The following is a 19767-nucleotide window of genomic DNA, read 5'->3' on the forward strand; positions in this document are numbered from 1 at the left end:
GGGGTGCAACAGTAGGGTAAGTGTTGGATAGTATAGGGGTACAAATTACTATTCTAACTCCAGGGGGTGCAACAGTAGGGTAAGTGTTGGATAGTATAGGGGTAAAAATTACTATTCTAACTCCAGGGGGTGCAACAGTAGGGTAAGTGTTGGATAGTATAGGGGTAAAAAATACTATTCTAACTCCAGGGGGTGCAACAGTAGGGTAAGTGTTGGATAGTATAGGGGTAAAAATTACTATTCTAACTCCAGGGGGTGCAACAGTAGGGTAAGTGTTGGATAGTATAGGGGTAAAAATTACTATTCTAACTCCAGGGGGTGCAACAGTAGGGTAAGTGTTGGATAGTATAGGGGTAAAAATTACTATTCTAACTCCAGGGAGTGCAACAGTAGGGTAAGTGTTGGATAGTATAGGGGTAAAAATTACTATTCTAACTCCAGGGGGTGCAACAGTAGGGTAGGTGTTGGATAGTGTAGTGTAATATTATGCGTTGTAATGGTAGGCGTTGTAATGGAATGCGTTGTAAAGGTAGTTTTTAAAAATGCGTTGTAGTGTCATGCGTTGTAAGTGTAGTGCGTTGTAATGGATTTTGCGTTGTAAAAAATACGTTGTAAGTGTAGTGCGTTGTAACAGTTGCGTTGTAAAGGTTGTTCCCCTGAAAGTAGGGATACCACTTAGGTGGGGTTTAGATACAGTATTGTCCAATGTGCAAGTATAGTACAATGCGCTCTGATTTATTAAACTTTTCTGTCAATGAGGAAGTTTTTATTAATCAGGAGTCCTATAAATGCTCAAACAATTGCTGTATTTTGAAAGGCATACAAGCCATTTATTTCCCAAAATGATTGTAGTCAATAACAGTTTGAGGTTTTGTGGGCAATTCACCACAGTTCACAGTTCACAGTTTACTCTATAACTGCATGGCTTTGGCTTGTACACATATCCTTCTTACTGGATGTTAAAGAAGAAAAAGTCTTAATGTTCGAAATAGTATGGGAAAGTATTGTGAACCTGAGTGCCTTTCAACATAACTGCATCATCGTGTTTTTATAATGTTATATCTATCACTTGGTGTGAGCAATGCAAATTTCTTTTATGTTATATAACATTATGTGTCTTGTAAAGAACAAGTTCTGTACAGCAGTGGCTTCTTTCTGATGAACACCTCTGCATATGATAGCATATCCAGAGTTCAACTACATTTTATTGGAGTACATTCATCTTTTAAGAAGACCGCCACACAAATTGAATGTGCCTAAGGTCTACATCTCCCTGACTCCTTGACGAGCAAGTTTCCAATGATTGAAGGTTCTCTCACACCGAAATGAAGAATTTTTAGTTTTCTTATTTTTAGCTCGAAATTAATCCACTCACCTATATTTGAACGAGCCCTGGCATTGGTGTAGTACTTCTGGTTGGGATACTACAAATGCCTTTCTGTAGTTTGAATTGTTGGCAGTCTTGCTGATTTTGCAAACATTATGTAATCCTTCTCCACTGATACCTCTAAGCCATCCATAAGCTTTTGCCTTTTTGTAGAGATGGACTGTAATAATGTTATCACCCCCAACCATCCTCGAGTATGAAATGTGCCTCTAGACATAAGACCCCCTAAAAATTGTCTCTGGCTTCCACCCTTGCCCAGGTGAATCCCCACGATCCAGAACTCTCTCACAAACCTGAATTTAATTTTTGGCTTCTGCAATATGTGGCACTTTCATTTCCCTTTCAGAAGGAAAAAGTAATTGGATAACTAGTTGCATCTCACTCCTTGATCAAAGTAGCTCCAAAATGTTTCGCAAGGTGTAAAAGAAGGTTTGAGAAGTGGACAGCACACATCCCGGAACTCTCCATCAATCCACATCTGATTCCCCTACAATAATCATAACCCTTATATCGCTATCACGCATTGTTGCATTTATATACAACCATGCTATTCCACAGGGACCACTGTTGTCTTGTATATATCCTACAATAATCTAGAGCAGCATTCCCTCAGCACTCAGAGCAACAACCTTTGACATTGTTTTTAAGAAAAGGATGACAGATTTCTCTTCAAACAGGCCACAGATCCAGAGGAAATCAGTCTCCACAGGCATGCTCTTTAAACATCTTTTCATCATTTTTATTGTTTATACTTATTTTCTGCACACAGTTTGGTTTGACATTTTATGCCCGGTGTATATGAAACCTTGCAATCTGTATACATGTCAGCTCTAAACTAAAATGCTCAGACATCTACAATGGCTTCCCTCACATAATATACAATTTAAATGAATGCATGATTAAATAAATAAATACATAAATAAGTAATAGACAGAATCAGTACATGTCAGTGGTGGTGTATTAAGACATTAGCAAAAACGGAGCAGTTCTCTCACAAACAGCACTGTTAATGGTCTGTCTCCTTTAAATATGCAGATACAATAGACACAAAGAGGAACCTAGCATACACCAGAAATATATTTTATAACCTATGTAAACAAAATGGCTTCAGTGCCAAAAAAAAGAACATTGTAAAGCATAATTTCTCCTATTACCTCAATTACACCACTGAGGTACATAATTTCAACATAATACTACATAGAACAAAATGACAGCAGAAATATATCTCTCTTGTGGAGATTATCCGTACTCAGTCATGCTACACGGTTGACTGAGATTAAAAGAATTATTTTACCTAACATTGAACTCAATGGAGTTCCAGGTCTCTGCTCTCACTAATCAATTTTACGATCTCCAGTTGTGCAAAAAGCTCTATATCTTTTCCACAAATCATATCATTGGGATGAATTATTCACATTTACAGATACTTAGGGTCAACTTTGATTGATTTACCTGGTGCTGCTCTGCTACTAGGATTGGACTCCATATCCCGCTGGCTACTGCTGGTGGAAGCAATACTACTTTTTGGTGTTTCACTTTGTTCCCTTAGAAACTGTAGCTGGTTACCACTGGATAAAGAGATAAAATGTATTTTTGTAATCTGTAATATGTGTAAATGAAGTAGATTGAAGATGTGAAATGCTTCAATGTAGATAGATTCATTGACTCAGCATCAACAGTGGCTTCCTGTTCAATAAAGCATAGTGAGGGCTGTATGTAAAAGATTCAAAACATGTTTGCATACATGACAAGACACAATGGACTTTTTCTTGGAGTCAAGGTGCGTTCAAAGAAATCTGCACTACTTGTTTCTCAAGTTAACATGTGCTCTTATAGTAACAAAGTCACTAATATTAGGTAAGGGAACGTACATGTTATATATGCCATGTGGAACTTTCTTGAAGTGATCCTTCACAGTGAGTTCCACAACTGAACAATTAATTATTTGGTTGAATGAGGTGCTTAATATGGAATACATTTTCACACTTTTCAGGTTACCCCGATCTGCTTTTTCACACTGGCAATGAGAAAGGGGATGACAGCTGCATTGAGAGACTATGGGCCTATTAAGAATTTTTGGCAGAGCGGTGGCGTGGTAGTGTAAACTGAGGGAAAAGGAGTTACTGAGAGATAGGAAAAAGAGATTTGATAGCAGAAAGGCTATAAAAGTCACTAAGGTGAATGTAGGTGACTAGGTGAGAATAGAGACTGTTGGTAACAAAACAGGTTCAAAATTCTTAAAGCTATTGAGGGTCATAAAGCTGTTTAACAGAGCCATTAAAACAGAAGATAATTGCATATGGAATCTCAATAGACTAGTGAGGGTAGTGTCAGAAAGTGAACAGGAGAGAGCAAGAGACAAGAACAGAGATGCATTGAATAAATAATGGAAAGGATGGTGTCCAAGGAAAAGACACAAAAGAAAAGGGGGAGAGGTCGGTGAAGAAGAGAGGCAGAAAGAGTATGTGTCGCATATCAAGAGCTGTCGAATTTTAATAGGCAACATGTGTAGCATATTTTCCTTTACTATAAAATGTTTCAAAGTGTTTCTTAGTTTTAATTTGTTCTCTTCATTGGTACTTTGTGTCTATAAAGAGGGAGGTGTGTGGTAACTTAGTGACTGATGTTAGGGAGGGGACAATAGAATGTTATGTCATGTGGAACTTTCTGGTAGCAATTCCTCACACTGATTTCTGCAAAAGAAGGAGCAAGTGATTGGTGCATGGGGCACTTCTCAGGTTTCCCGGATCTGCTTTCTCACAGCTCTTTTTCTAGGTTTGTTACCATTACCTTTGAAATTAGTTCAGGGTTTAAGCTGCTCAAAGCTGACCAATTGCGAGCAGGGAAAAACACTCTGCTGCACTACACGGAACAGAGGTTTCTGCACTTCGCAAGCTCCACGGAGCGCCGAGTGCAGAAAACTCCACAAAAGGAGCAGATTTCACCGCCCATGCCTAATCAGGAGGTGTAAAATATCTCAGTCAATCCCCCATGTAGGTCACAGCATCATGCCCCTCTGTGGCCATGGGAAGCCCCACAATATTTAACTTATTCCTACATGAGCAACTATCCGCATCATCTGTGTGAGCTTCCAAACTTTGGACACGCTCCTGTAGCATTTGCGAACTCTTCTGGGTGGCCACTGGGGTATTATGAAGATCAGCAAGTTCTCCTTCCACTCCAGTCACTCTGTCCGTCAGCTTTCTGTGGTCATCACGGAGGTGATTGAAATCCACTGCCAGGGAGTTGATCTGGCTCTCAGTGGATACAAGTAATCACTAAATGGCGCCAATAGTTTTCATAATTTTGGTTAAATGAAGTTATGGCATTGTTTTATTTTTTGATATTTTACATTTTATGATTTTATTTTTACATTATTTAATTGGTTATAGTATTTTTTGTAAATATGTTTTGAAAATGTTTCAATTTTGAATATTTTATTTTTGATCTACATCAATGATTATATTTTTTCTTTCTTCATTTTTTATATTTTATATGGTTTCATTGTGTATATATGTTACATATATATATATATATATATATATATATATATATATATATATATATATATATATATCAAAAGAACTCCTGCGCCTGTATCCTGGAAAGCGCCTGTAGATCCACAGAGAAGGAGCACGGACCACCACTGGATGCAAAAGTTTGTTTATTTAAACTCGAGGTAAGTCAGCCATGACGCGTTTCGGCTCCGTGGAGCCTTGATCACATGACACGCCATGAAGTCACCTGTTGGTTTATATACATTTTTTTCTTTTTTTGCTCACATTTGATTGGTTACCATTTTGCTTTACATTTAAAGTGACAGTGCTTAATAGTGCCCAGTTACAATGATTTTTATACGGGGTAGATTTCAAAGCATCTCGGTAAAATACCGCGGTCTCTAGTGACAGATGTGGTTACATAACCGTGTGTGTCTGCCAATTGCCACTGACAACATCTGATAGTATGCTTTTGATTATTAAAAACATTATTTACATCAATAAATAAATAAATAGATAAATAAATATGCATAAATAAGTTTAAATAACACGTTACACACTGATAATAATTCTAAAACCATATGTATGGATTAAAATCATAGAAATATTTAGACACAAATGTTATTGGTTAAAACTTTAGACATAATGATCATAAGTTTGCGTTTACCACTGTCTAACATGAGTGAATCATTATGGTTTGAATACCATGTCACTGTCTTCTTGTATCAGTGTGTAGCTAATGCCAATCATGATTGATGTTGTGTGTACTTATGGTTGCGAGACCTGTCGATTAGCCCCTGATATATTTTAATGTTTGGTGTCAGAAAAAGTGTAAAGAATATGTGTAAAAAATATGTGTAAAAATCAGTGTACCCTATCAAAACTATTTTAGAAAGGCCTTTCTAAAATAATTGTTGATATAAAATACCTCTAAAAGTAACCATCTAAGTATGTGTTTTAAAAACATGGATAAAAAATATTAGATATCCTGTGGGGAAGGGGACTTCTGGGGTAAAAGAGGCCGCTGTGTGTTACCTTATCAACAATGCAGTGCGTCGTGAAGTTAATTTGTGACGATACTAAGGTAAGCTATACTACTATACAACAGGAAGTGTCTGTTGTCAGCCCATGGTGTATTATTTTATAGAGATACATGAAAGGATGGTAAAGTCAAGAGGTTGTGGGGTATTAATATGCAGTCGTGAATCAACAGATAATCTGTTTCAGAGATAGGTGTACATATCTTCTGTTGCGTTCAGGCCATTAGGGCTCTTGGAGTCTAGTTCTAAAATGAAACGAGTCTCCATTTGTCTAAGAATCTTCTCCCTGTTGCCCCCACGTTTGTTAAGGGGCACACAGTCGATTATAAAGTATTTGAGCAGTTTGGGGTCTGAGTGGTGATGTTCTGCAAAGTGGCGGGCCACTGGGTAGGTAGGGTCTTTGTTGGTTATCGCTCGAATGTGTTGTAGTATCCTTTTGTGTCCCTGCAGTTTGGTACTTCCCACGTATTTCAGCTTACAGGGGCACTCAAGGATATAAACAGCGTATTCTGTTTTGCAGGAAAGGGCTTTATTGATGGTTATTTCTTGATCACTGAATGCAGTTTTATATGTGAGTGTGTTAACCCCACATTGGCAGGCTTTACAGCTGCTGCATTTGAAGAAGCCCTTTCGCTGACTGAGCCAATTTCCCTTAGGTTTCATGGTTGGATTGTTTTGTACTAATTTGTCTCGCATGTTAGGTGCCCTTCTGTTTGTCACAGACAATTTAGCAGGAACAGTAGGTCCTAAAATGGGGTCATTTTTGATTAAGGGCCAACTTTTCTGTACAATTTTGTTGATTTCATGCTGTTGTTTACTGAAGCCCAGTATCATTCGGAATTCATCGTTTTTGGGGCACAGTATGGTGTTAGGTAGAGATGTTGATAATTCATTGGGATGTACTTGCAGAAGAGTAGTTCTGTCTACTGTTGTGCATTTGGTGATGGCGGCTTCTATACATTTTTTAGAGTAGCCACGTTGAAGGAACCTAATGCGGCTATCATGTTGGGCTTTTAGTAGTTCTTCTTCCGTGCTACAGATTCGCTTTAACCGAATCATTACGCCATATGGAATGCTCTGAACCAAATGTTTAGGGTGTAGGCTAGTTGCGTGGAGGACTGAATTGACCGCTGTAGGTTTCCGATGGATTTTTGTTTCGATGTTATCATTATGTATATAAATTTCTACATCTAGAAAAGTAACCTTAACAGCACTGATATCATATGTAAACTTTAAATTGATGTTGTTTATGTTAAGTTTGTCAATAAAAACTTTTGCCTCCAGTTCAGTTCCATCCCATATTAAAAATAAATCATCAATATAACGCCACCAGCATTTGACATTATTATTCAAAGTTTCTGAAAAGTTTCTGTGTAGGACCATTTCTTCCCACCACCCCATGTGGATGCAGGCGTAGCTTGGTGAAAAACTTGCGCCCATTGCTACGCCCCGTAACTGCTGGTAGACACAATTCTGGAATAGAAATAAGTTATTGTGCAGGCAAAAGTCTATCATATCCATGAGCATTTTGCTGTGAGCTTGATAGATGGGCGCTCTCTTGTCCAGATAGTATTGAACTGCTTTGAGACCATCCAAGTGATTAATGCTCGTGTATAAAGCTGTAATATCCATTGTTATCAGTAAATATCCTTGTTTCCATTTGAAGTTGTGGATTTTAGTTAGAAAGTCCCCAGTGTCTCTAAGGTACGATGGAAGTGCCTGGACAAAGTCTTGGAGGAAATAGTCAATATATTGGGATGTGTTTTCTGTTAAGCTGTTCTTTGCCGAAATGATGGGGCGCCCTGGTGGTTTGTTTGGGTTTTTATGTAACTTTGGAATGAAGTAAATTTCTGGAGTTGTGGGTGAATTGTTTCGTAGGAAGCCATATTCATCTTTATTGATCAGCCCCATGCTCCTCCATGCCATAAGCTTGCTGTAATAGCATTGATAGGTAGATTTGAGTTTGAAAGAGTCGCTTCTCCGATAGCATTGTATATCTGAGAGTTGGCTGAGGGCTTCTGTGTTGTAGTCTTCCCTAGACCAGATCACTAAGTTACCGCCCTTATCGGCATTTCTGATAACAATGTCTTGGTTATTGGATAGCTTTTTCATGAGTAGATTGTACTTGATATTTTGTTTTCGAATCTTGGGTTTGCTGTTCTTATGGTTTAATCTGTTTATTTTTAGATTTAAATTTTTCAGACCCAAGATTATTTGTTCATGATATACGTCTATTGCATCTCTGGGCATGATAGGTACAAAGACCGAACGTGGTTTGAACTTGGTTGTTGGTCTTGCTTTTTCTGTGTCTGGAGTCATGATGGTTGCTGCTGCGTCTTGAGAATCTGTTGATGAGGCCAGAGATTGCAAGTCTCTGAGTAATGGCATGTCTTCATTGGATAAGCCAAAGACTTGAGGCTCATTTAAAAGAGGTGATGTTGAGATTGCATTACTGTGATTCCCTTGTTTCATCAGGTGATATTTTCTTAATTTTAATTTGCGTTTGTAGACATCAATTCTGGTTGCCGCATAGTTAAATGAGCTTTCTGGGCAGAACGATAGTCCAAGGAAAAGTAGCTGTAGTTCGGCATTATTGAGGGTCAAGGATGTTAGATTGGTCACAGTAATATTCTTTGAGTGTGTTGGATCAACGTCTATTTTCGATTCCATCTGCGGGTTTGGTATCGTCTTGACGAGTCTCCTTTGGTGTGCCCTTCTCCTTTCTCTTCGTTTAATTGTTTCTTTGTTGATGTTTGTTGCGGTGGTCTTTTTGGTCGAAGTGTTTGTTTTCTCTCTTCGACTAAAAAATCAAGTTCTTCCGCGAGAGATATAGCCACTGGGATTCTTTTATCTCTGATGTCTGCTTCTGTTTCGCTTTCTATTGCGGAACTCAAGTCTGATGTTGATGAGTTGGCTTGCTGTGTTCCCTTGTAGTTTGTGGGTCTTGTCTGTGCCATATTGCTGAATTTTGATATCTTCATATTTTCATATTTTTTCGCAAAAGTAAAGATGCGACCACATTCGTAATCGGCTTTATCACGATGATATTTATATGTTTTGCGTTCTCGGATCTTGTCTTCCTCTTTTTTCAGACTCCACTTTTTGATCCATTTCTGCTATTTCCACATTCAGAGTGTCTATTTGTGTTTGCAGTTTGAGACGGTCTGATTCAGCATATTTCACTAGCAATATCACTAATTTTCTGGAAGATTCTAGATTGGTTTCTGCCCACTCTTTGAGCATTTGGGGATCAGGTGTTTCGTAACTTGGGGCGATCAATATGCGGAGCCCCCGGGGAATTCTCCCGACATCCAAATAGCGTTGTAAGGAGCGGCCCTCCCACCACTTGCTTTGTTCTCCTTTCATGAGTTTCTCTAAGCTCCGGTATTTATCACGGAGACTGGTATATATATATATATATATATATATTATCTACTGGCGGTCACCAGTAGATAGTTATAGTTAGGACCGAGTTTCCATAGGAAATCTCAAAATTCTATTTTGAATAACTTTGGCGCCGGTTGACGAATCCTCGCGAAATTTTCAAAACTAATGGGGCGCTCCGCTCCGCTCCTTCCCTGAAAGTCTCGGGGGGATTCGTCAAGCGGGGGCCGAGAAAAAGGGGGGTCCCAAAACGCGTTTTCCCCATGGATTTTTCCATAGGGACTTTAGTCGCAGCTACAGCCCGAACGGCTGAACAGAATTACGTGAAATTTGGCAGAGAGGTAGCCATAAGGTCAAAGAAGTGCCTTTTGCAGGTCTGGTGTAAATCTGTTCAGTATTTCCTGAGAAAATAGCATTTAAAAGCATATATATAGCTATACGCGCGCACCGTGCGCGCTGGTTGCGCGCACCCTGCCGTGCGCGTGCGCAATTCTGATTGGTTGTTAGATCTTAGTAAACATTCGAATCGGTCGAAACCAGGAAGTGTCGGCCGCCATTTTGTCTCTCGCACTCTGAGGGGGTGAAAAACAAAGGTTGAGAACGTGAAAAGGGGGCAGGCTGGACAGTTCCTGACCCCCTAGCAAGTGCTGAGTGCGCGTAACGTGCGCGCACGGTGGAAACGGAAAAAATTCCGCGAACGTTGCGCACCGTGCGCGCACGGTCGGAACTGCTTAAAGTGGGTGCGTGGTGCGCAAAGTGCACCGCGTGCCCACCGCGCGCGCACGGTGCGCGAAGTGCACCGTGCGTGCACGGTAAAAAAATTTAAAATATATATATATATATATATTAATAACTTAGCATTTAAAAAAACGTACAAATTCACTGAAAAAACCATAGGTTTCACACACGTTATAGTTAGGAATTAGCATTTTAAAAACCTTGCAAATTCACTTAAAAAACCATAGGTTTCACACATGTTATAGTTAGCTAGACATTTCACTCGTGAAAAACCAATGAAATTCCCCCGTTATAGTTAGTGCAGGCAACTATAACTCACACGACCGCAATCCTCTGCTGATGACATATGTGTCTTTCTGAAAAATAAATATTTGTAATATATGTATAGCTAAAGATTAATGGAAGAAGACATGGGTGAATAAGTGACTAAATACAGTGATGTAATATCATCAGCAGAGGATTGCGGTCGCGTGAGTTATAGTTGCCTGCACTAACTATAACGGGGGAATTTCATTGGTTTTTCACGAGTGAAATGTCCAGCTAACTATAACATGTGTGAAACCTATGGTTTTTTAAGTATATATATATATATATATATATATATATATATATATATATATATATATATTCACTGAAAAAACCATGGGTTTCACACACGTTATAGTTAGGAATTAGCATTTAAAAAACCTTAGAAATTCAGTGAAAAAACCATAGGTTTCACACACGTTATAGTTAGGAATTAGCATTTAAAAAACCTTAGAAATTCAGTGAAAAAAACCATAGGTTTCACACATGTTATAGTTAGCTGGACATTTTACTCGTAAAAAACCAATGAAATTCCCCCGTTATAGTTAGTTCAGCTAACTATAACTCGCGCGCCCGCAATGCACTGCTGATGACGTCACATATTACATCACTCATGACATGGTCAGTGACATCACTCATGACATCACTGATGACATCTCAAATGACATCACTGATGACCTCACTGATGACATCATCCAGTGAATGTGTGTTTTTCTGAAAATTAAATATGTTTTATATATGTATATCTCAAGGTCGATGGAAGAATAAATGGGTATATTACTGTCTAAATGGATGATTTCTTTTTGAAAAATTGATTGTGTAACTGACTGATTAAGTGTATCATAGTGAATACATGGCTTAGTGAGTAATGTTTAAATATATAAATATCTGTATCAGTCTCTCACTTTGTGTATAAGTGGCTGCATGGGTTGGAGAGTAGCTACATGGGTGTCTATATAGGTTATTAGTTGTTTTTTTGAGTATCAGTATGAGTGTCTGCATGGTTCGGTGGGGGGTATGACGTAGTGCATAGGTGCATGAATGAGTGACTCACTGTTTGTATGTGTTGAACAGAGCATGTGTGCAGGACTGCATGGGTGGATGAGTGTGTGTATGTGTGTGTTAGTGAGTGAATGACTGTCTCAATAGTGTCTTTATGAGTAACTACATATGTTTAAAACTAGTATATGTGACTATTGTTTTATATATGTGAGTATATGTGAGAGTGAGAGATTGAAAGAGTTCCTGTATGAATAAGTATGTATTTCTATAAGTAATTGTTTAAAAGACTAAGTATGTGTAAGTTTCCGTAGAAGTAAGTGTGGTGGTGTGTGTATAACTGTATATGCAAGTAAATGTATGTTTGATTCTTTATTAGCATGAGTGACTATGTGTGTGAGTAGCTCTATGGATGAGTGGCATTGTGTAACAGGATGTATAGGTGTATGAGTACATATGATAAGTGAGTACATGTATGAGTGACTGTATTGGACTGTTGGTGAATGAGTGGATGTGTATGTGGATCTTAGAATTACTGAAGAGGTTGTTGTAACTGTTATTGGTATGTCCATTGTTTTGTAAATTTTAGTCTCTATTTTTGAATGTGTGTATCAAAGGTTTTATTAGGGGAAGAGGAGGTCTGCCACTCTATCACAAGGATGATGTCATCAGTGAGGTCATCAGTGATGTCATTTGAGATGTCATCAGTGATGTCATGAGTGATGTCACTGACCATGTCATGAGTGATGTAATATGTGACGTCATCAGCAGTGCATTGCGGGCGCGCGAGTTATAGTTAGCTGAACTAACTATAACGGGGGAATTTCATTGGTTTTTTACGAGTAAAATGTCCAGCTAACTATAACATGTGTGAAACCTATGGTTTTTTCACTGAATTTCTAAGGTTTTTTAAATGCTAATTCCTAACTATAACGTGTGTGAAACCCATGGTTTTTTCAGTGAATTTGCAAGGTTTTTTAAATGCTAATTCCTAACTATAACGTGTGTGAAACCCATGGTTTTTTCAGTGAATTTGCAAGGTTTTTTAAATGCTAATTTTTTTTTTTCTTCTATTTTTTCTAACATATTTTTATTTTAATTTTCTTACCTTTTATAAAGACTATGATTAAATTTTTAAAATTCTTTAATATGTTTTTTTTTAATATTTTTTAAAATAAACATGTAAAATTTATTTGCAGTACTTTTTTTCTATTTTTATTTTTATTTTTTTAGTACGCGTACCGTAAGCTCACGGTAAGCGTACGGTTTACGCAACGTCTGTAATTTTCCTACGCTGCTTGCGTATAGTTACGCAATTTGCGTAGCCGCGCGTACTCCGCGTGGGACGCGTACGTGTGTACGCTACACGCGCACGTTACGCGGAAGTGCCGGGAGTGACTGTTATGCGCATGCGCGCAAGCGCGTGTCTTTTTTACGCGCATGCGCACTTTTGCCGTAAGCGTACCGTAAGCGTACCGTAAGCGTACGGTAGGTCATGTGATCATGAAACACAACTTTTGATTGGTTGAAACTACTTTCAGTTCTAGAACTCTCCTACACCACACCCATTCCCCTCATTTCTGCTTGTGATCCCTTGGGAGAAGGAGCTGGTTTGTCTTTGGGATACGATGGCAGAACAGCAGAGCTCTTCTGAGAGTGAGGCTAGCACTAGCAGCACTGTCTTGAGGCAGAGATCGAGGAAACAAAAGCCCTCTTATGTATGGGATTATTTTACTTTTCCTGAAGGCCAGCAAAAGGTAAATGCACCCTTAGTGACTTGTAAGCTGTGTAAGCGTGTACTTTCTAGAGGTAATCCTAACAGGAAGTATTCCTTTGGGAATCACACCATGAAGAGACACCTCCAGGATGTACACAGAAGGACACATGGTCATCTTTTTGGAGGTAACTCTTCAGAAAGACAAGCCAGTACATCCTCAGCAGCTCAGCCTGAACCATCATCTGCAGGGCTGACTCCTTCTTCTGCAGGTCAGGTGAGCCCTTCATCTGTGGGGGGAGAATCTCCTTTTGCTGGCCCTCTGGAAATCAACCCTCGATTTCGGAAGGTTGATATTCGATGCACATTTTGTCAAGATCTAATTTGCTATAGGGAGACCAGTGTTTCCCTAGTGAACAACAAAATAGATCAGCACATTTGTCGCTTTGAATAATTTTCCCATGCTTCCTTTCCTCTGTCCCTGCATGAACACAACGGTTCTTTTAAGAGCCAACCTTATCTTTCATCTTTTTTTTACATATGTTTTTAAAAACTTTTTTTTATTTTTTTTTACCGTACGCGTACGGTGCGCGTACTTTTTTTTTTTTTTTTAAAAAAACACTAAAAATCAATAAACACATTACAAGGTCCTTGAGAGACTACAATTATTATTATTGACTTACCATACTCACTCAAAAAAATATTTATTCATTTGTTTTTTTTAAAAATAGCTTTAAAAATGGTTCTAGTTTTCGAAAATTTTCTATATGAATCTGAAAAAAAAGAAAAAAGTATTAATATTTTTAAAACATTTTATAATACAGTACACATATTTACATTTTTTTCCAAAAAATATTTTTGCCTTATTTTTGCTGTTTTCAGAATATATTGCATTTCACTATAAATTGTGAAAGCAATTGCATTCATCATTTTACAGCGGGCAAAAAAAAAGAACAATCACAAAGATTGTAATAAAAAAGCCCAGAATGTCTTTTTACTTAAACTTAACATTATAGAAATGCATAATATTCTAAAAAAATATCATCTAATACCAATGCTTATTTCTTTAAAATACCGTCTGATATGTTTGTTTCAGAAGTATAATCACAATATTATATCTCAAATAACTCCAAAATACATCTGATTTCATTTCCTTTAGACCAAATAGTAATTTTAAATTTTTTTTGGGAATAAATTTCCAACGGTAATCCAATAAAATTCTAAAGTTTAATTTGTCCAGATCTCACTGATTCTCTGTAACATTTTGGTTCACGAATTTTTTTTGAATAATTTATTAAGTCCACAATAGAATTGGTTACTTTTCCGCATGGCCAAATAGTAATTTTTTAAATCATTTTTGAAAAAATTTCCAATGGCAGTCCAATAACATTCCAAAATTTAAAATGTGCAGAAGTTACCGATAATCTCTAAATTATTGGTTTTTCAAAGTTTCATTAAAAATTTAAAAAGTCCACATTACAATTGGTTATCTTTCCATTAGGCCAAATGATAATTTAAAAAATCTTTTTTCTACAAAATTGTAATGGTAATCCAGTAAAATGGTAAAATTATTTTGTCGAGATCTTGCCAAATCTGTCTAAAATTTAGGTTTCAGGAAGATTAGATAGGAATTTGCTAAATCAAAAGGCAAACGTTGTTTGAAAATCAATTGGGAATCATTACACAGTGTCCAGCCTTTTTCACATTTAAGATAAACTGTGTAATGTCCAGAAGTAACAGTAGGTCCATCATGGAAAATTATTGCAACAGTTACAAAAGTTTTTCCTGAAATTGATAATTGCTGTCCTGTAAACTTCTTTATTAAAGTATCCAATTTTGAACCATCAGCTCTACATCGTTGCATCATTAAAATTACATACTGTCCGTATTCCTTTAAAATTAATGTTGAAAACATGTCAGAATTACACTCACTACATTTCATGCTATGATTAGCATCTTTAACTAATTTTGCAAAAGTGACTGTTTTACTCTCTGGCAATGTCAAATAAATAAATCTTTCATTATCAACAATAGAGCCACATATATTATAACAATTATCACAACTATGTTCCCATTTATAAGAGAGACCAAAAAAAATGTCAATGGGAACTCCTTCTTCTTCCACTACCTGAAGAAAATACATCAAAAATTCATGTGCATCTTGCTGTTCATTTTGAGAAAACTGTGTTCGTCCTGAACATACATCTAAAAGTTTTCTAATTTCAGTAGCACTTTCTATTTGAGTTTTATCTTTACTCAGCTTTTGAAAAAGGAGACTCAGCTCTGAACAGAATCTTTTTCCCTGATTTACTATTATCTGCTCTTGCAAACTTTTCAGATAAAATGCAACATTCAGCACTACATTTGCGTAGCAGTTGACACCAGAGCTATTTTCAAAATGACATCCTACAACCTGTTCTTCATTTTCCTTTTTCTTTTTGCTTGCAATTACATCACTCCTCTTTTTTTTCCTCTTCTCTACATCTTCATTACAGATATTCTCATTTTTTCTTTTACGAGAAACTACACGTTTCTCCAACACAGGATACTGACCTAAATGAGGAGCATAGCTTCTTCTTAATCTATTATACTCCTTTACACAGTTTGTATCAGCACTAACTTTTGAGTCATCAAAGTCTATCATGAATAAACCTGATAATGTTTTCACTCGTGACAAAGCTACATATGCCATACCTTCTTTGAACACAGTTGAACCAATGTTCACAAATGCACAATCTACAGTCAATCCTTGAGACTTGTGAATAGTTACAGCATATGCTAGAGAAAACGGAAACTGCTTCCTACGTACATATAAGTCTTTCACAAGCATAAAACGTACTGTACAACGACAAATATCTTTAACTTCTTCTATCTGATCAAATTTTATTTTTAAACATTCAACTCCTTCTTTTTTCTGGTAATTAATAAAACCCACAACTCTTCCCATCGCTCCATTAACTAAACCTTTTTCAACATCCAAATTTCTCCTTAAAAATACTCTACAGTTCATGCAAACATATAGATTTTTTTCTAATCCAGCTGTTTTGGAGATGTTCTTCTCTAGTGAGTCCAATTTATTTTTCAGTTTGCCTGTTACTGTGACACTAATTCTTCCATCCTCAATTTTGTCCACTGCTTCCAATTTCCTGATCTCTTCCTTTTCCAATTTCAAAAGCTCCTCATTGAATATTGAGCATTCACGTAGAGTTGGCATTAAGCAGATGACACTTTTGTTTTCTGCAATGTTCTTGTATATCTTCTCTGCAACTATTTCTTCCTTTGGAAATAAATTATGTAGCAGCCGACTCTGTAATGTTTTTTTGCCAACTTCTGTGAGTAGTCCAATCCTGATATCTTTCAGAATACTTCCATATTCTTCATCGTTTGCTTGCCTCATATTAGTAGTAAGTTCCTTGTACTCAAAGAAGGACCAAATATTTGTATTTCCGATGCTTCCCAATGACTTCTTCGTGTCTTCATGTGTGACAGTATTAAACACTGGTTGTCCTTTAACTGGAGTAAGTTGCAAAAGATCTCCAAAAACTATGACGTGTTTTCCACCAAATAACATGTCATAGTCTGTCTTCAAAATTTGCTGCATTCTTAAATGCACAAAGGCAAGCATTAAGTTTGATACCATGCTCACCTCATCAATAATGAGAACTTGCATCTTCTTCAATACTCTTGAAACTTCCAAGGATGCTTCTCCAGTTAGCTTGTTGAATTGTATTTTGTTCTCATGCTCCACTGGTAACATTAGCAAACGATGTAAAGTGATTCCTTTTATGTTATATGCTGCTAACCCAGTTGGAGCAGTAACCACACAAGACAAAGTAGAATCCGTTTTTTGCTTTAGGTAGCTTCTGATGACTTTTATTAGGAAACTTTTTCCAGTTCCAGCTTGTCCGCTTACATACATCCTGATTGGATGAAATGATGTGCATGAGCACTCTTTTTTTTCATGTAGAAATCCGTGATCAATTTTGTTTTTGATCTCTTCATAAATTTGTTGCTGCTCTTGATTCAGTTGTCTTTCCAAATTTTCTAAGTCTATAAATTCTTCTTGAGCTTGATTCATAGCCGTTTCCACTTCATTCATGGCTATTGATGCTTCATTTTCAATGATTGGTTGTCCTAGGGGATCTTGACTGAGTGTTCCTGAACTTTGGCTGTCCTGAGAACTATCTCTAGCGATTTCTGCTGCAATTGTAGTTTCCTGATCAATTTCTTCATTTAACATTTGCAGATAAGTTGAGAATGTACTGCATTGTATGCTGTCTTTGCAAGCATTAAAAGAATCTTCATAGCTCTGGAATTCTCCCAGTAGTTCATCCTCTGTACGCCATGGTTTAAACAACTGTAAAAGAGCCAAGTAGTAAAATTCCTTCTTGTCAGTAGTGTCGCAACTCAGCTTCCGGTGATTTATCAAACTTCCTTTTGTTTGCTTCACCAAACATCCTTCTTCACCAACGACTTTATATTTTCCATTATTGATGTCTTCTGTGGCTTTCCGTGAATAAATGTAGTTCTGCAGCACTTCATAGAGACACATGTTCTCCAGATGTTGACTTCTCTTGGGATAATATGTGTCCAACATGTTTGTTTTCAAAATATCTGTACTTTCTGGGTCATTCTCGGCCAAATATTCAATTTCTCCTACAGATTTCAGTACCCGATTTCTCATTGCTGCAAGGCCTAAACTTGCCCAAATTATTCTTCTTGACTTCGAGTAGAGACTTGCAGAAGATAACCTATCTGAACATTCGTAGGATCCAATTTCTCGATGCGATAACATCTTCAAACTGAAACTGTACAGCTTCTTACTGACAGTCTTCTCGTGAGAAATCTCTTCCCACATTTCCTTCAATTCTGTTTTTTCTGATTTCGTAATGTAAGACGTTACATATCGAGCAACAGCAATGGAATTGTCAGCTACATACTGTATATCCATGTTAGCGTTCCACATGGATAAAATGACTGGGTTGTAGTCATTTATATTTTTTGATTCTTCTTTTCTTTTTAGGTTGTAGGTATTCTTAGGTGATTTTCTTGTGATAGTATGTCTCACAGCTGACATAAAACTGTTGACTCTTCCATTTGAAAGAACAGGTCTAGGAAATCCAAATTGACATTTAGTGTAGTATTTTTCTTTGCTCTTGTATTTCCGTCGACAGTATTTTCCACACCGATGACTTTGGAAACGTAAAACTTGCTCCTTTAACTTGTTCTCTTCTGTGCTTTTTGGTATAGCACATGTTGCATATTCTTCAATGTAAGATAACACTGCTTCATCAGCATCTGTTCCAAACTTTGGGGCATCCTTGATCCACAACAGCATATGAATATGAGGAGCACCTCTTGCCTGGTACTCTTTTCTCCAAAAGAAATCCACTACTTCTCCAAGGGGTGGATTTTTTTTATTGCAGATGAAGGACATCATAGCCTCAAATCTATGATTGAAATATCTGCAAACATTAACCGGATCCAATGAGCACAGTTCTCCTGCTGTCTTGTATTCGATGTTTTTAATGTTTGAATTGGCCTCTCGTAGAAAATCCAGTAAATCATCCCAAGCGTACTCGGCACAGCTTAGGGTAAGGAACCATGTTGGTGTTCCTAAATTCCGTAACATGCATTTTAGTTCACCATGGCGTCGGTACCAATATTCATTTGTCCCACGCTGACAAGCCATCAGATTGATCAGTTGTGTTTCCAAATGATCATCTCGGTGCTGCACTTTCTCCATAAAATCCTTAGCAGACACATTTTGTAAATGTACTCCACTTTTTAAAATATGATTTACTGCATAAGACAGTGCAGACAAGTCGCTTTCAAATAAAAGATGGAACAAATAAGGAATACTTTGTCGAAATCTGGGATCTTCAGCATATAGTCTTGTAGTCCGATACTCAGAAGCTGGAATCTGTTCTGGACGTTCATCGTATCGTCCTCCTTTTCCTTTAGGAAACAGCTGGGGAAAACATCGAGCTTCCAAGCTCTCCTCCCATACACTCACGGGAGTTCCTTTTGCTTTCTTCATCTGAAAGAGATCAATATTGTCTCCCATAACTTCTTTCGAATGAAGAGGATGTATGCTAAAATGTTCATAAATTTCTTCTTCCTTTGACTTGTCCACTTTTTCAATTTGTCCAGTTGGTATTTCTGTGTCTTCTTGTAAATCTTCTTCTTCTTCTTCTTCTTCTATATAAATTGATTCATACCATTTGTTATTTTTTTTCAAATACAAATTTGCTCTTTGTACTTTCCGCACATCTACCAGCTCCTGCCAAATCTTCTTATTCTTTGTAGGTACACCATTAACCAGAATAATTAATGGTTCAGTTTCCAAAGTATCCGCATCAATAGTTTCCATATTTTTTTTCAAATCCAAGGGCAAATACACCACTCTACCTTTTAAACCTCTCAGTAAATCTGAAGGAGGTAATTTACCAGTTTTGGGCTCCATACGTACTATGGTCTGGAACGGATGAACACATTGAATGAGTATAGACTCATATGTATTTAATTCAGAAAGTTCAGCAGGAATAGCATCCAATTCTAAATTATTATGTACAGCTCTGGTCGGCATTCTATTTTCCTCTAACTTGTTGTAACAGTATTTACAAATACGCTGATCTTCACCCAATTCAAAACAATTTTCTAGAAATATATATGTGGCAAAATCCTTCCACTTATAATTAT

At 37.2% G+C, this 19767-nt stretch overlaps 1 protein-coding gene across 1 annotated transcript in view; it reads right to left on the bottom strand.

Moving 5' to 3' along the window:
• Positions 1–19767, bottom strand: part of NRK (Nik related kinase) — a 1057838-nt gene that overhangs the window by 296889 nt on the left and 741182 nt on the right. Inside the window, exon 18 of the mRNA XM_085608036.1 lies at positions 2840–2955. Coding sequence (XP_085464162.1) covers positions 2840–2955 — 116 coding nt within the window. The remainder of the gene's footprint in view (positions 1–2839; positions 2956–19767) is intronic.

Source organism: Triturus cristatus, chromosome 5_2, assembly GCF_964204655.1.
Source record: "Triturus cristatus chromosome 5_2, aTriCri1.1, whole genome shotgun sequence".
Classification (NCBI taxonomy): Eukaryota; Metazoa; Chordata; class Amphibia; order Caudata; family Salamandridae; genus Triturus; species Triturus cristatus.